General features: G+C 44.8%; 1 protein-coding gene across 1 annotated transcript in view; it reads right to left on the bottom strand.

Annotated features, from left to right (window-relative positions):
• Positions 1-4,842: 4,842 nt before the first annotated feature.
• The window catches only part of PITPNM3 (PITPNM family member 3), a 1,226,694-nt gene continuing 1,215,937 nt past the window's right edge, over positions 4,843-15,599 (bottom strand). The window contains exons 16-19 of the mRNA XM_063956002.1: positions 9,333-9,482; positions 8,555-8,738; positions 6,453-6,581; positions 4,843-5,263 (exon numbers count right to left, since the gene is read on the bottom strand). Of these exons, the coding sequence (XP_063812072.1) occupies positions 4,955-5,263; positions 6,453-6,581; positions 8,555-8,738; positions 9,333-9,482 (772 nt within the window). The 3' untranslated portion in view covers positions 4,843-4,954. The remainder of the gene's footprint in view (positions 5,264-6,452; positions 6,582-8,554; positions 8,739-9,332; positions 9,483-15,599) is intronic.

Raw genomic sequence — 15,599 nt, 5'->3', positions numbered from 1 at the left:
CCTGCACTGCACTACAGAAACAGGGTAAAACAGAGAGGGGGGGCACATTAATGGCTATATATATATATATATTAAAGCAGCTATAAGGGAGCACTTAATATAAGGATATCCCTTGTATATATAGCGCTTTGTGGTGTGTGCTGGCAGACTCTCCCTCTGTCTCCCCAAAAGGGCTAGTGGGTCCTGTCTTCATTAGAGCATTCCCTGTGAGTTTGCGGTGTGTGTCGGTACGTGGTGTCGACATGTATGAGGACGATATTGGTGTGGAGGCGGAGCAATTGCCAAATATGCAGATGTCACCCCCCAGGGGGTCGACACCAGAATGGATGCCTTTATTTGTGGAATTACGTGATGGTTTATCTTCCCTTAAACAGTCAGTTGAGGACATGAGGCGGCCGGACAATCAATTAATGCCTGTCCAGGCGCCTCAAACACCGTCAGGGGCTGTAAAACGCCCTTTGCCTCAGTCGGTCGACACAGACCCAGACACGGGCACTGATTCCAGTGACGACGGTAGAAATTCAAACGTATTTTCCAGTAGGGCCACACGTTATATGATTTTGGCAATGAAGGAGACGTTACATTTAGCTGATACTACAGATACCGTAAAACAGGGTATTATGTATGGTGTGAAAAAACTACAAACAGTTTTTCCTGAATCAGAAGAATTAAATGACGTGTGTGATGAAGCGTGGGTTGCTCCTGATAAAAAGTTGATAATTTCAAAAAAGTTATTGGCATTATACCCTTTCCCGCCAGAGGTTAGGGCGCGCTGGGAAACACCCCCTAAGGTGGACAAGGCGCTCACACGCTTATCCAAACAAGTGGCGTTACCCTCTCCTGAGACGGCCGCACTTAAGGATCCATCAGATAGAAAGATGGAAGTTATTCAAAAGAATATATACACACATGCAGGTGTTATACTACGACCAGCTATAGCAACTGCCTGGATGTGCAGTGCTGGAGTAGTTTGGTCAGAATCCCTGATTGAAAATATTGATACCCTAGATAGGGACAATGTTTTACTGTCGTTAGAACAAATAAAGGATGCATTTATCTATATGCGTGATGCACAGAGGGATATTTGCACACTGGCATCTCGGGTGAGTGCTATGTCCATTTCAGCCAGAAGAGCCTTATGGACACGACAGTGGACAGGCGATGCGGATTCAAAACGTCACATGGAGGTTTTGCCGTATAAAGGGGAGGAGTTATTTGGAGTTGGTCTATCAGACTTGGTGGCCACGGCTACTGCCGGGAAATCCACTTTTTTACCTCAAGTCACTCCCCAACAGAGAAAGGCACCGACCTTTCAACCGCAGCCTTTTCGCTCCTACAAAAATAAGAGAGCAAAGGGCTTGTCGTACCTGCCACGAGGCAGAGGAAGAGGGAAGAGACACCAACAGGCAGCTCCTTCCCAGGAACAGAAGCCCTCCCCGGCTCCTGCAAAAACCTCAGCATGACGCTGGGGCCTCTCAAGCGGACTCGGGGACAGTGGGGGGCCGTCTCAAAAATTACAGCGCGCAGTGGGCTCACTCGCAGGTAGACCCCTGGATCCTGCAGATAATATCTCAGGGGTACAGGTTGGAATTAGAGACGGATCCTCCTCATCGTTTCCTGAAGTCTGCCTTACCAACCGTCTCTTCCGAAAGGGAGAGGGTGTTGGAAGCCATTCACAAGCTGTACGCTCAGCAGGTGATAGTCAAAGTACCCCTATTACAACAAGGAAAGGGGTATTATTCCACTCTATTTGTGGTACCGAAGCCGGATGGCTCGGTAAGGCCTATTCTAAATCTGAAGTCCTTGAACCTCTACATAAAAAAGTTCAAGTTCAAGATGGAGTCACTCAGAGCAGTGATAGCGAACCTGGAAGAAGGGGACTTTATGGTATCCTTGGACATCAAGGATGCGTATCTACACGTTCCGATTTACCCCGCACACCAGGGGTACCTCAGGTTCATTGTTCAAAACTGTCACTATCAGTTTCAGACGCTGCCGTTCGGATTGTCCACGGCGCCTCGGGTCTTTACCAAGGTAATGGCCGAGATGATGATTCTTCTTCGAAGAAAAGGCGTATTAGTTATCCCATACTTGGACGATCTCCTAATAAGGGCAAGGTCCAGAGAACAGCTGGAGACAGCTTTAGCACTATCTCAAGAGGTGCTAAGACAACACGGGTGGATTCTGAATATTCCAAAATCCCATTTAATCCCGACAACTCGTCTGCTGTTCCTAGGAATGATTCTGGACACGGTTCAGAAAAAGGTTTTCCTTCCAGAGGGAAAAGCCAAGGAGTTATCCGATCTGGTCAGGAACCTCCTAAAACCAGGAAAAGTGTCAGTACATCAATGCACAAGAGTCCTGGGAAAAATGGTGGCTTCTTACGAAGCAATTCCATTCGGCAGATTCCATGCAAGAATATTCCAAAGGGATCTGTTGGACAAATGGTCAGGGTCGCATCTGCAGATGCACCTGCGAATAACCCTGTCACCAAAGACAAGGGTGTCACTTCTGTGGTGGTTGCAGAAGGCTCACCTATTAGAAGGCCGCAGATTCGGCATTCAGGATTGGATCCTGGTGACCACGGACGCCAGCCTGAGAGGCTGGGGAGCAGTCACACAAGGAAGAAACTTCCAGGGAGTATGGACGAGTCTGGAAAAGTCTCTTCACATAAACATTCTGGAACTAAGAGCAATCTACAATGCTCTAAGCCAGGCGGAACTTCTCCTGCAAGGAAAGCCGGTGTTGATTCAGTCGGACAACATCACGGCGGTCGGCCATGTAAACAGGCAGGGCGGCACAAGAAGCAGGAGTGCAATGGCAGAAGCTGCCAAGATTCTTCGCTGGGCGGAGAATCACGTGATAGCACTGTCAGCAGTGTTCATCCCGGGCGTGGACAACTGGGAAGCAGACTTCCTCAGCAGACACGATCTTCATCCGGGAGAGTGGGGTCTACATCCAGAAGTCTTCAACATGTTAATAGACCGTTGGGAAAGACCAATTGTAGACATGATGGCGTCTCGCCTCAACAAGAAACTGGACAAATATTGCGCCAGGTCAAGAGATCCACAGGCAATAGCTGTGGACGCACTGGTAACTCCTTGGGTGTACCAGTCAGTGTATGTGTTTCCTCCTCTGCCGCTCATACCAAAGGTATTGAAGATCATACGGCAAAGAAGAGTAAGAACAATACTAGTGGTTCCGGATTGGCCGAGAAGGACTTGGTATCCGGAACTTCAAGAGATGCTCACGGACGAACCGTGGCCTCTACCTCTGAGAAGGGACCTGCTACAGCAGGGTCCCTGTCTTTTTCAAGACTTACCGCGGCTGCGTTTGACGGCATGGCGGTTGAACGCCAGATCCTAAAAGGGAAAGGCATTCCAGAAGAAGTCATTCCTACCTTGATTAAGGCACGGAAGGAAGTCACCGTGAAACATTATCACCGCATTTGGCGAAAATATGTAGCGTGGTGCGAGGATCGGAGGGTTCCGACGGAGGAATTCCAACTGGGTCGTTTCCTACATTTCCTGCAATCAGGATTATCTATGGGTCTCAAATTGGGATCCATTAAGGTTCAAATTTCGGCCCTGTCAATATTCTTCCAAAAAGAATTGGCCTCTGTCCCTGAGGTCCAGACTTTTGTCAAGGGAGTACTGCATATACAGCCTCCTGTGGTGCCTCCGGTGGCACCGTGGGATCTAAATGTAGTTTTAGATTTCCTCAAATCCCATTGGTTTGAACCATTGAAAAAGGTGGATTTGAAATATCTCACATTGAAAGTGACTATGTTACTAGCCCTGGCCTCTGCCAGGAGAGTATCTGAATTGGCGGCTTTATCTTATAAAAGTCCTTATCTAATCTTCCATTCGGATAGGGCAGAACTGCGGACTCGTCCGCATTTTCTCCCTAAAGTGGTATCAGCATTTCATCTGAACCAACCTATTGTGGTGCCTGCGGCCACTAGCGACTTGGAGGACTCCAAGTTGTTGGACGTTGTCAGAGCCTTAAAAATATACATTGCAAGGACGGCTGGAGTCAGAAAATCTGACTCGCTGTTTATATTGTATGCACCCAACAAGTTGGGCGCACCTGCTTCTAAGCAGTCGATTGCTCGTTGGATTTGTAACACAATTCAACTTGCACATTCTGTGGCAGGCCTGCCACAGCCTAAAACTGTAAAAGCCCACTCCACAAGGAAGGTGGGCTCATCTTGGGCGGCTGCCCGAGGGGTCTAGGCATTACAACTCTGCCGAGCAGCTACGTGGTCGGGGGAGAACACGTTTGTAAAATTTTACAAATTTGATACCCTGGCAAAGGAGGACCTGGAGTTCTCTCATTCGGTGCTGCAGAGTCATCCGCACTCTCCCGCCCGTTTGGGAGCTTTGGTATAATCCCCATGGTCCTTTCAGGAACCCCAGCATCCACTTAGGACGATAGAGAAAATAAGAATTTACTTACCGATAATTCTATTTCTCGGAGTCCGTAGTGGATGCTGGGCGCCCATCCCAAGTGCGGATTATCTGCAATACTTGTACATAGTTATTGTTAACTAATTCGGGTTATTGTTAAGGAGCCATCTTTAAGAGGCCCTTTCTGTTGTCATACTGTTAACTGGGTTTAGATCACAAGTTGTACGGTGTGATTGGTGTGGCTGGTATGAGTCTTACCCGGGATTCAAAATGCCTCCCTTATTGTGTATGCTCGTCCGGGCACAGTACCTAACTGGAGTCTGGAGGAGGGTCATAGGGGGAGGAGCCAGTGCACACCACCTGACCTAGTAAAGCTTTACTTTTTTGTGCCCTGTCTCCTGCGGAGCCGCTATTCCCCATGGTCCTTTCAGGAACCCCAGCATCCACTACGGACTCCGAGAAATAGAATTATCGGTAAGTAAATTCTTATTTTCGTGCTGCACAGCCTCTCTGGACTTCTCCAAGGCCTACTTGCAATGTCTTTGCTAAGGTGAGGGCTCAAATTTGAAGCCCCCACTCCTCACCCAAGAGAGTGGGTTTAAATGCCGGTCATGGTCCTTGTCAGACTCTGGCTGGCTCTGTGCTCTCTCAGGTTTGGGATTGGAGGAGGGTGGTTCAGGCTGCTGCACAGACATAGTCCTCCGAAGGTGGTTCCTTTTCCTCAGGAATTCAGGCTGTGTGTGCAAACCAAAGCTTCCCTTCCTCAGGATCATTCTGGAATTGTTCTTCTTAGGGCGGGAGTGGTGACTAAATTCCAAGGAGGCCAGATGGGCGGCATATCCGTCACTCACAAACTAAGACAAAACATACAAGTGGGATGTCAGTATCAATGGAACATACTGCACATTTTGCATTGGCTATGTTCTGCCATTCAATGTCACACTTAGGATCTCCAATTTTAAATCAAAATTAGCAATTGGCATTTTTATTATGTATCTATGTGAATTTATATACTGTCTGTATTAGTCAGTACCATAAGGCAAACTAACTTACTTACCTTCGGGATGTAGCTGTTCCAGCGCCAGTCTCCTGAGTGGTGTCGAGATTCCGGCGTCAATCATCTGACCGCCGGCATACCGACTGTTGGGATGCTGATCGCATCCCTTTCTTACATATCCTCTTTGGGAATGATGAGGTTCTTGAAGGCCCTAGTGATCCATACAGGATTTCATCATCTACTGTATACAGCTAGAACATAAGAGTATTGTATATCATGGACTGAGCTAAGCGTTTGTACTGTTAGTATATTTATCTAGCTTTGTATTAGTAGGGATATCCTAGTGCTGGTGGTGTTAATTCTATATTATTTATATGTACAAATGAGTATATAACCGCTTAGCAGAACCAGGGATATGGTGCCCCACTGCTAGCAACATGGTGGCTACAGATGCACAATAAATAAATAAAAATGTTAATTTTAATAATCACATCAGTCAGCATTTGAATACACAATTTAGCACATATTGCCATCATAAAGTGTACCCAGTCATTCCCCCAGCTTCAAACATGGACCATATTTCCCACTCAATGAAGTATAAGAAGACATCAGAAATTGTATTGCTGGGACTTCTCACCCCTGTGAAACAACATATCCTACATAATTCAATTTGCACAAAATGTTACTACAATTTTGCTAATTTCTAATGACAAATGAGTTTTGCTTTTGATCCAGTTTTAAATCCAGAGCCTATGGGAACGTATTTGCTGCGTCTTTACCGTCATTGCACTAACATCACAATTATTCGCACTAAAATCCATGTAAGATAAGGACAGGATGTTTCCATAATGTTAAGTTATCTATGTACATAAGTGGCATAATGTTTTCTGAATATTATTTATTGCATTAAGAGAATGCTCTGGGAATTTAAAATATGTCACAGACAACGTGATGTGCTATTAAGTACTGTCATAGCAAGCGGTACTATCCTTGCACCTAATGCATGATAAGATGTAGAAGTAGGCAAATACATATATCAGACTCACCTGACATTGATTCTGATACTTCTTAGCTGAGCGTCCAACTATATAGATTTGAGATGGCGACAATCCGAGAACATTGTACACAGAAATATCTTTCATTGAGCCATAGGCAGCACTGATTTTTATGTGGCACTAAATAAAACAAGCAGGAAAGTAATATGATGACATGATTTCATATATTTTAGAAACTATAACATAGAATAAAAGTTTTTATATAAAGTTACAGTATATATTATATAAAAGCTACTACAGGTTGAATATCCCATATCCAAAATGCTTGGGACCAGCAGTATTTTGGATATCGGATTTTTCCGTATTTTGGAATAACTGCATACCATAATGAGATATCATGGTGATGAGACCAAAATCTAAGCACAGAATGCATTTATGTTACATATACACCTTATACACACAGCCTGAAGGTCATTTTAGCCAATATTTTTAATAACTTTGTGCATTAAACAAAGTGTGTCTACATTCACACAATTCATTTATGTTTCTTATACACACAGCCTGAAGGTAATTTAATACAATATTTTTAATAACTTTGCGTATTAAACAAAGTTTGTGTACATTGAGCCATCAGGAAACAAAGGTTTCACTATCTCACTCTCACTCAATAAATTCCGTATTACGGAATATTTGGCTATGGGATACTCAACCTGTAAAAACATTTGTGCATGTATATACATCATGTACGATAATATGCATTGTTTTGTGTAAAATACCACATATATAAATGTAATATTATAGCTGTAGTCTTTTTAGATCCACTTACTAAGAATTTAGCCATGTAATGTATACACTGTCTCTGCTCCTGAAATGCATTGTATCCTCTCACTTATGATACTGGAAGACAAAGGAATCCAGCATGGGATACTCTAGCATGATCCTCATGCTCTATTAAGATCCAGCCACTCAAAGGAGAAGATCCTGATCTATCAAATGTTGAGGACTACTTGAATGTTAACCTTTAAAATGTAGTGTCCCGGTCCCGGCAGTCCCCCCCTGATGGTGGCCCTGACTATGTGGAATAGATGATTTATACACAAGTTCATTCCCTGTGACGTCACGTCACAGTGCCTCAAATGTCTGCATTCTTATCTTTGACCAATATCAGGTGTTTGTAATGAGGTAATTCTAAAACAGCAATTTACATGTAGTCAATTGTCCACTGTACAATAACTTTTGCCTTCATGGTTGATATCTGAAAATTTCCATTCTGGGGTAGTGATGCAGTCATAAGCTCAAAATGTACAATGTTAACAATAGTAATGTCAACACCACAAAGTCAACATTGTTCACATTTTGGGAGGCAGCATGGCAACATAATTAGAATGTCAAAATGTTCACAATGTTGACATCTGAAATACTGTCATTTTCAGAAAGTTCACATTAAAGTTAGGATGGGAGGGTTAGGGTTTGGCACTTGGGGGTGGTTAGGTGGTGAGGAAAGGGGGTGGAAAAGGTTAAGCACTAAAGGGAGGGTCAGGGGTAGGGATTACAATTTGGGAGAGGGTAAAAATACTTGCATGAACCACCACTCTATCAGATATTTGTGCAGCAGCTGCCCCACATGTGACCGCTGGAGATGTTGATGCCGCCTGGAGCAGGCAAGTTACCCCTAGACCACCAGGGATGGTTTGTTGCCATTCTATCACATTGATATTTCAGTAGTGTCCGCATGTGAATATCAACATGTAAAGCATGTTTACATTGTCAACAACATTATTAATTTCAACATGATGAATATCGACCATAGACATCCCACCCCTGGGGTTAATAGTCCTTTGTGATAGCAATAAGTAGACTTCTTTCTTATAATACTTTTAACTTCAAATCAGCTAAAACAGCATAATCTTTTTTACCTCCTCTCCAAATATATTCCAGGAGACTTATGTTAGTTTGATGAAATGACCTAACTGAACTATATCAGAAGGAAAGTACAGCTCAGAGAGCATACAATAAAACCTGTTCTATGTACTTATACTATACATAGTTAAGCATGAAGCTGAACTCACATCATCCAACTGTACCTTTATAACACTCCGTAATATTGGTTGATGCATGAAATTGGAACTATATGCCCTGTTATTGAGTCTCACCTCTTGCATGAGGTTGCGGAGGAATATAGTCTTCTGGCGCAATGGATCATGGACAAGACCATCAGAGAAAAAGATCATCCCTTGGGGAAAATTGTGCTGGGATAGCCAGGAGACCACCCTCTGTTTCTGCATGTCTGGTCGGCCAGTGATGTAAAGAATTAGGTAACCAAGATCTTGCCAATGCCTGAAAGAGAATTAATACATGTCTGAGAATAAAGGAGTGTGGTGCTTCTGTATCTTCTATTACCAGGCTGTACCATAGGGGTACAGGGGAAACCACCGCTGGGCCCACCCTCTCAATTATACATTATGAATATGTTACATTATACTGTAAGATGGACTATGGTGTATTTTCTACAGTGCATTGCTGTTGTTAATCTGGTACATTATCATGCATGCACTAGCAGTATTTACTATATATATAATTTATCAAGACTATGCACTAATGGTTAGCCAAGCCTCTAAGAATGAGCCCCTACCACTATATTTTCCCAGTAGGCCCTTCACGCCCCAGTCCGACACTGTCTATCACAGTGCTACCATGTAAAGCCTACACCACCACAATGCCCCAGTAAGATGGTAGTCAGTTGTACTTTGGAGCAGCATGCATTATAATAGGAGCTATACAAAATGTGCATTCAGAATGTGGAGCACATGGACTTTATTGTTATCCGTTCAGCAGTGCAATACTCATTTTCATCATGTTAGATGTAAGTCTCCACTACATTTCATACATAACTGTTCAGAATACTCTTGTGGTTATTTGTTAATGCTTCACCTGACCACATCCACTGCTCCGGCTCTCACTTTAGGATCACTGCCCATGATGGACACACTTGCTGCAAAAGAACCATCTATGCTGAAAACGACACACTCCATCCCCCGGGGTAGCACAGTGAGGTAGCTCTGTGCACTGCTCTGATCTCCTCTGTGGAGCAATAAGTTAACATGTAAGCAATATATTCATTTTCTTTACAACAAAGTCTAATGAAAAAGAACAGTAAGAAAAAGCATTTAAAAAAGGAACTCTCATTAATTTCTATAACTTAAAGCTTTCAGTTTACAGTAAATCGTCAAATTAATACTCTTAGGCATTCCAAAGTTTAGTTTAAGTGCATTTAATATGAGAGCATTATAGCCCACACGTAGCTCTTTGGCAGAGCCCAAATGAAGAGCTGTGGATGGAATGAGATTTCCACTAAGCCTTTTGGCTGCTGGAGATATCATGTTGGGATCCAATGAGCAAAAAAACTCTTAACCAAAGAAGCTGCTCTGCAGGGACGTTTTAAGAGAGGAGGAGGCCTGGGTTCAGCCTCCTCCGTTCGGGCCCCCTCCTCTCTGCCCGGAGCGCTGAAGAGTCTGAGCCCTCTAGTGCATGCACAGATCTCCGGGAAAATGGTGCTGCGGCCATGTTCCCTGAGATTTCCCTACTGCATGCGCAGAACTCAGTGAAAAAGGCAGCTGAGCCATTTTCACAGAGTTCTAATAGCGCTGCGGATGCCGGCGCTGGACTTCGGAGGGGTGAGTATTTTAAAAATGGGTGCAGTGTGTGCAGTAGGGGCCTCCTCTGGACTCAGGGGCCCATGTGCACCGCACACACTGCACCCATTATAGAAACGCCAGTGCTGCTCTGGCATTGTGCACCACTGAAGAGGCATGCACTGTCACCACCAGAGAGGCTTGCACCCCCTCCACCACAACTGAAGGCATACACCCCATTACCACCACTAGAGGACCGGTGTCTCCACCACAATTGGAAAGACATGCACCGCCACCACCATTTGAGAGGCATGCACCATCATCACCGGAGAAGCATGTGCCCCCACCACTACCATCGGAGAGGCATGCGTCTCCACCACCATCAAAGAGGCATGCATCCCCAAAAACAGCAGAGAGGCATGCACCCCCACAAACACCTGAGAGGCATGCACTCCCACCACCATTTGAGAGGCATGCACCATCATCACCAGAGAAGCATGTGCCCCCACCACTACCATCGGAGAGGCATGCATCCCCACAAACACCAGAGAGGGAGTTGCAGTGTAATTGGAAGCATCATTAAATAGGCCAAATAAGCATATATTTGTTATTTCCTGGCACGGGCACACACACAACTTTCACATTGGAAATTAAGATGCATTTGGGGGATTACCAGTAACCAGCCTTATAACTGATTGCCAGTTCTGTGATCTTAGAACCAATTACATAGCCTCCATGGTGTGCTTTCATATAATTATGCCTTTGTTTTTGTTTTTTTATGTCAGACTTTACCGTGTCTCAGTAAAGTTCTACAAGTTAGGCTGCCACCCAAATAAATTGGATGTTTTCATGCACACTGAAAATTAAAGACATTAAAAATGATCGCCAAGACTATATTTGTTGCCCTGGACAAAAACTGTTTCCTATTTTTTTTTGGAAAAGAAAATAAACAGCCTAAAAACTACTTGTGTGGTTCACTTTACATTAATAGATACAATGTGTAATTTTACTGTTCATCCGAAGTAATGCATAAATTGTTTATGTAGCACAGTCATTTCACTGCACATTTCACCCTGGCGGCTAGGGAATATATCCTGCAGGTGCAAAGTCCGTACTTTCCTGACCAATTACTGACTCCACAGGCAGAGTGGAGCCATGCCTGAGATGGTGCTAGACTATTCACTAAGATGGGAGTTCTATTTAAGATGGGATGTTGCCCATAGCAACCAATCAGATTCTACTTCTCATTTATTTAGCACCTTCTAGAAGATAATACCTAGGGGTATATTTACTAATATTCGTGTTTTAGCCGTTTTTAAGGGTGTTTGAACTCGAATGGTATCGGGTGCATTTTACTGCAACTTTTTGAATCCTGATACGGTCATTTACTAAGCTGCCGAGTTTTCCTCATTCGTCTTTTCCGATGTCGATGTGATTCGTAATGTCAGGCAGTGTTTTACGGGAGTGATGAGTAAAACACTGCCTGACAAAACACAAGGAATCCCAGCCGAATCTGTGAGATCCGTGCAGGGCTTCATTGTGTACCTTAAAATAAGAGTTTAAAGAGTTAAAAAACAAAAAAATTGGGTGGGGTCCCCCCTCCTAAGCATAACCAGCCTCCGGCTCTTTGAGCCGGTCCTGGTTGTAAAAAATATGGGGGGGGGAATTGACTGGGGATCCCCCATATTTTAACAACCAGCACCGGGCTATGCGCCTGGTCCTGGTGCCAAAAATACAGGGGACAAAAAGCGTAGGGGTCCCCCATATTTTTAACACCAGCACCGGGCTCCACTAGTCAGAGAGATAATGCCACAGCCGGGGGACACTTTTATATAGGTCCCTGCGGCCCTGGCATTAAATCACTAACTAGTCACCCCTGGCCGGGGTACCCTGGAGGAGTGGGGACCCCTTAAATCAAGGGGTCCCCCCCCCTCCAGCCACCCAAGGGCCAGGGGTGAAGCCCGAGGCTGTCCTCCCCATCCAAGGGCGGCAGAAGGAGGGCTGATAGCCAAGTGTAAAAATAATATTGTTTTCTGTAGCGGTACTACAAGTCCCAGCAAGCCTCCCCCGCAAGCTGGTACTTGAAGAACCACAAGTACCAGCATGCGGTGGAAAAACAAGCCCGCTGGTACCTGTAGTACTACTACAAAAAAAATACTCAACAAAAAACGGAACACACACCGTGACAGTAAAACTTTATTACATACATGCACACCTACATACACACATACTTACCTATGTTCACACGAGGTTCGGTCCACTTCTCCACGTAGAATCCACGGGGTACCTGTAAATAAAATTATACTCACACAATCCAGTGTAGTTCTGTCCTCTTTGTAATCCACATACTTGGCTAAAAAACAAACCGAAAAACCCGATCCACGCACTGAAAGGGGTCCCATGTTTACACATGGGGCCCCTTTCCCCGACTGGCGGGACCCCCCGTGACTCCTGTCAAAGAGGGTCCCTTCAGCCAATCAGGGAGCGCCACGTCGTGGCACTCTCCTGATTGGCTGTGCGCTCCTGAGCTGTACGTCAGGCTGCGCACTGAAGGTGCAATGTAGCGCATAGGCGCTCCATTGTATCCAATGGTGGGAACTTTGTGGTCAGCGGTTGACCGCGGGCAACATCCCATCTTAAATAGAACTCCCATCTTAGTAAATGTACCCCTATATGTGTGGATATTCACTGCTAGAGATTTGTGACGTGAAAAGCAAATAACTGGTACAGGTAATTTATATTAGCAACACATGGGACAGATTGTGAGGAAGAGAACATATAGGATAATTCCAAGTTGATCGCAGCAGGAAATTTTTTAGCAGTTGGGCAAAAGCATGTGCACTGCAGGGGAGGCAGATATAACGTGCAGAAAGAGTTAGATGTGGGTGGGTTATTTTGTTTCTGTGCAGGGTAAATACTGGCTGCTTTATTTTTACACTGCAATTTAGATTGCAGATTGAACACACCACACCCAAATCTAACTCTCCCTGCACATGTTAAATCTGCCTCCCCTGCAGTGCACATGGTTTTGCCCAACTGCTAACAAAATTCCTGCTGCGATCAACTTGGAATTACCCCCATAGAGTGAGATCCTTCTGAAAACAAAATATAAGTTATGGCACATGCTCACAGACAGAGAAGGACGTATTCCACCTCATTAGTTCCAGGTGGCCTTATGGCCATTCTCACAGAATAAGTCTTGCAGGATTTTCATTCAAGGAATTGTGGGACAAAATATTTAAGTATCTAATTTGCCCCTGAAGCCAAAGGAGATCTGCAATCAGTGTCTGACTGGCAGGACCGGATTAAGCCTTCAGGGTGCCTGGGACATTTAAGACACCCCCCACTTCTCCAGCACTCACCCCCCCCCCCCACCCCATGTCAACACACTACACTCTCTAATGTGTTCTATTTATAAAGCACTGATTATTTAGGATGATATAACAGCTGATTTGCAATTAGCATGCTGTGTATTAGAATGAGGGGTGTTAGATGCACAATAAATGTCATAAAAGCAGAGGAGAAATGATTTTGCACTTCATGTGCCTCCCGTAGAATAAGCATGCTGGATAGTACACCTGATCCAGCGAGAAATCATCTGCTTAGAAGCAGGACACCCAACTTTGTTGGGATCATAAAGGACAAACAGAGCGTCCGACTTTCTGTGTCGAGAAGTTCTCTTCACATAAATCTTAAAAGCCCTTACAACATCCAAGGATTTTGGAGTAATTGAGGAGTCAGTATCCACTGGCACCACAATAGGTTGGTTGATATGAAAAGCCGACACAACCTTCGGAAGAAATTGCTGACGCGTCCTGAGCTCAGCTCTATCTTCATGGAAAATCAAGTAGGGGCTCTTGCAGGACAAAGCCCTCAATTCCGACACACATCGAGCAGATGCCAATGCCAACAGTGTAACCGCCTTCCAAGTAAGAAACTTGACATCAATCTCCTGTAAAGGCTCGAACCAATCCAATTGCAGAAACTGTAGCACCACATTACGATCCCAAGGTGCCGTAGGAGGCACAAAGGGAGGCTGGGTGTGCAGAACCCCTTTCAAGAAAGTCAACCTCAGGGAGGACAGCCAATTGTTTCTGGAAGAAAATGGACAAGGCCAAAATTGAGTTTTATTGAGCACAAATTCAAATGTAGCCGTGGTAAGTCTTGATAAGCGAACGGCCCCTGTTGCAGAAGGTCCTCTCGAAGAGGAAGAGGCCCTTCTTGGCCAGTCTGGAGCAATGAGGATCGCCTGAACTCTTGTTCTTTTTATTAGTTTGAGAATCCTTGGGATGAGTGGAAGTGGAGGGAACACATACACTGACTTAAACACCCACAGAGTTACCAGGGCGTCCACCGCCACTGCCTGTGGGTCCCTTGACCTGAAACAGTACCTCTGAAGCTTCTTGTTGAGGCGGGAGGCCATCATGTCTGTTTGAGGTACGCCCCAAAGACTTGTCACCTCTGCGAACACCTCTGGGTGGAGGCCCCACTCTCCTGGATTGAGATAGTGTCTGCTGAGGAAGTCTGCTTCCCAGTTGTCCACTCCCAGAATGAAGATTGCTGACCGCACCACTGCGTGTTTTTCCGCCCAGACGATGATTCTTGTTACCTCTGACATTGCAGCTCTGCTCTTCGTTACGCCTTATCGGTTTATGTAGGCCACTGTCGTTACATTGTCTGACTGAACCTGAATGGCTTCATCTTTCAGAAGATGTGCCACTTGTAGAAGACCGTTGTAAACGGCCCTTAGTTCCAGAATGTTTATCGGAAGTCAAGTCAAAATGGTTTGATATATGGTTCAATTTGGATAATATATGGTTTTAAAATAAAGTTATTTTTTGAAAATAGTTTCCTCATTACCCAAACATCAATGGTGCAGCATTGGGGTACAGTGGTGGTGAAAACACATGGCCATTAGGGGGATAAAATGACTTTGGGGACACATACACAAGGTGCAGCATTGGGGTACAGTGGCGGTGAAAACACATGGCCATTAGGGGGTTAAAATTACTTTGGGGACACATAAACACAAGGTGCAGCATTGGGGTACAGTGGCGGTGAAAACACATGGCCATATAGGGGTTAAAATGACTTTGGGAACAAAGAATCCCAAGGTTCAGCATTGGGGTACAGTGGCGGTGAAAACACATGGCCATTAGGGGGTTTCAAAATGGCTTTGGGCCAATAAAATGTGAACAATAGAATACATTGGTGGTCAGTGTGATTACATTGGTGGACAGTGTGCTAGGTGGACAGTGATACTGGTGGTCAGTGTGGATTAAATACATACTTGAGGCAATGCGAAATCCAATGAAATAGGATATATCTGTAGCTCTCCTCCTGCTGCGTCGCTGCTGCTGTCGCTAATGGGAGTGTCCTGAGAATGCCAGTCAAATTTCCTATGATATATTGCAGGCGATATATCGCAGGCACAAAAAAACACCTTTTTCCATACAATTCCATGAGATTACGATATATATCACGAGTGCAGCACTAGCGACCTAGGGTATCCGACGTGACACTCACGGGAACGCGCATCGGATCGGATGGAAAACACATACGATGT

The sequence above is a fragment of the Pseudophryne corroboree genome, chromosome 2, assembly GCF_028390025.1.
Source record: "Pseudophryne corroboree isolate aPseCor3 chromosome 2, aPseCor3.hap2, whole genome shotgun sequence".
Lineage (NCBI taxonomy): Eukaryota > Metazoa > Chordata > Amphibia > Anura > Myobatrachidae > Pseudophryne > Pseudophryne corroboree.
The sequence above is the reverse complement of the archived record's forward strand: the minus strand, read 5'-3'. Positions and strand labels throughout refer to the sequence as shown.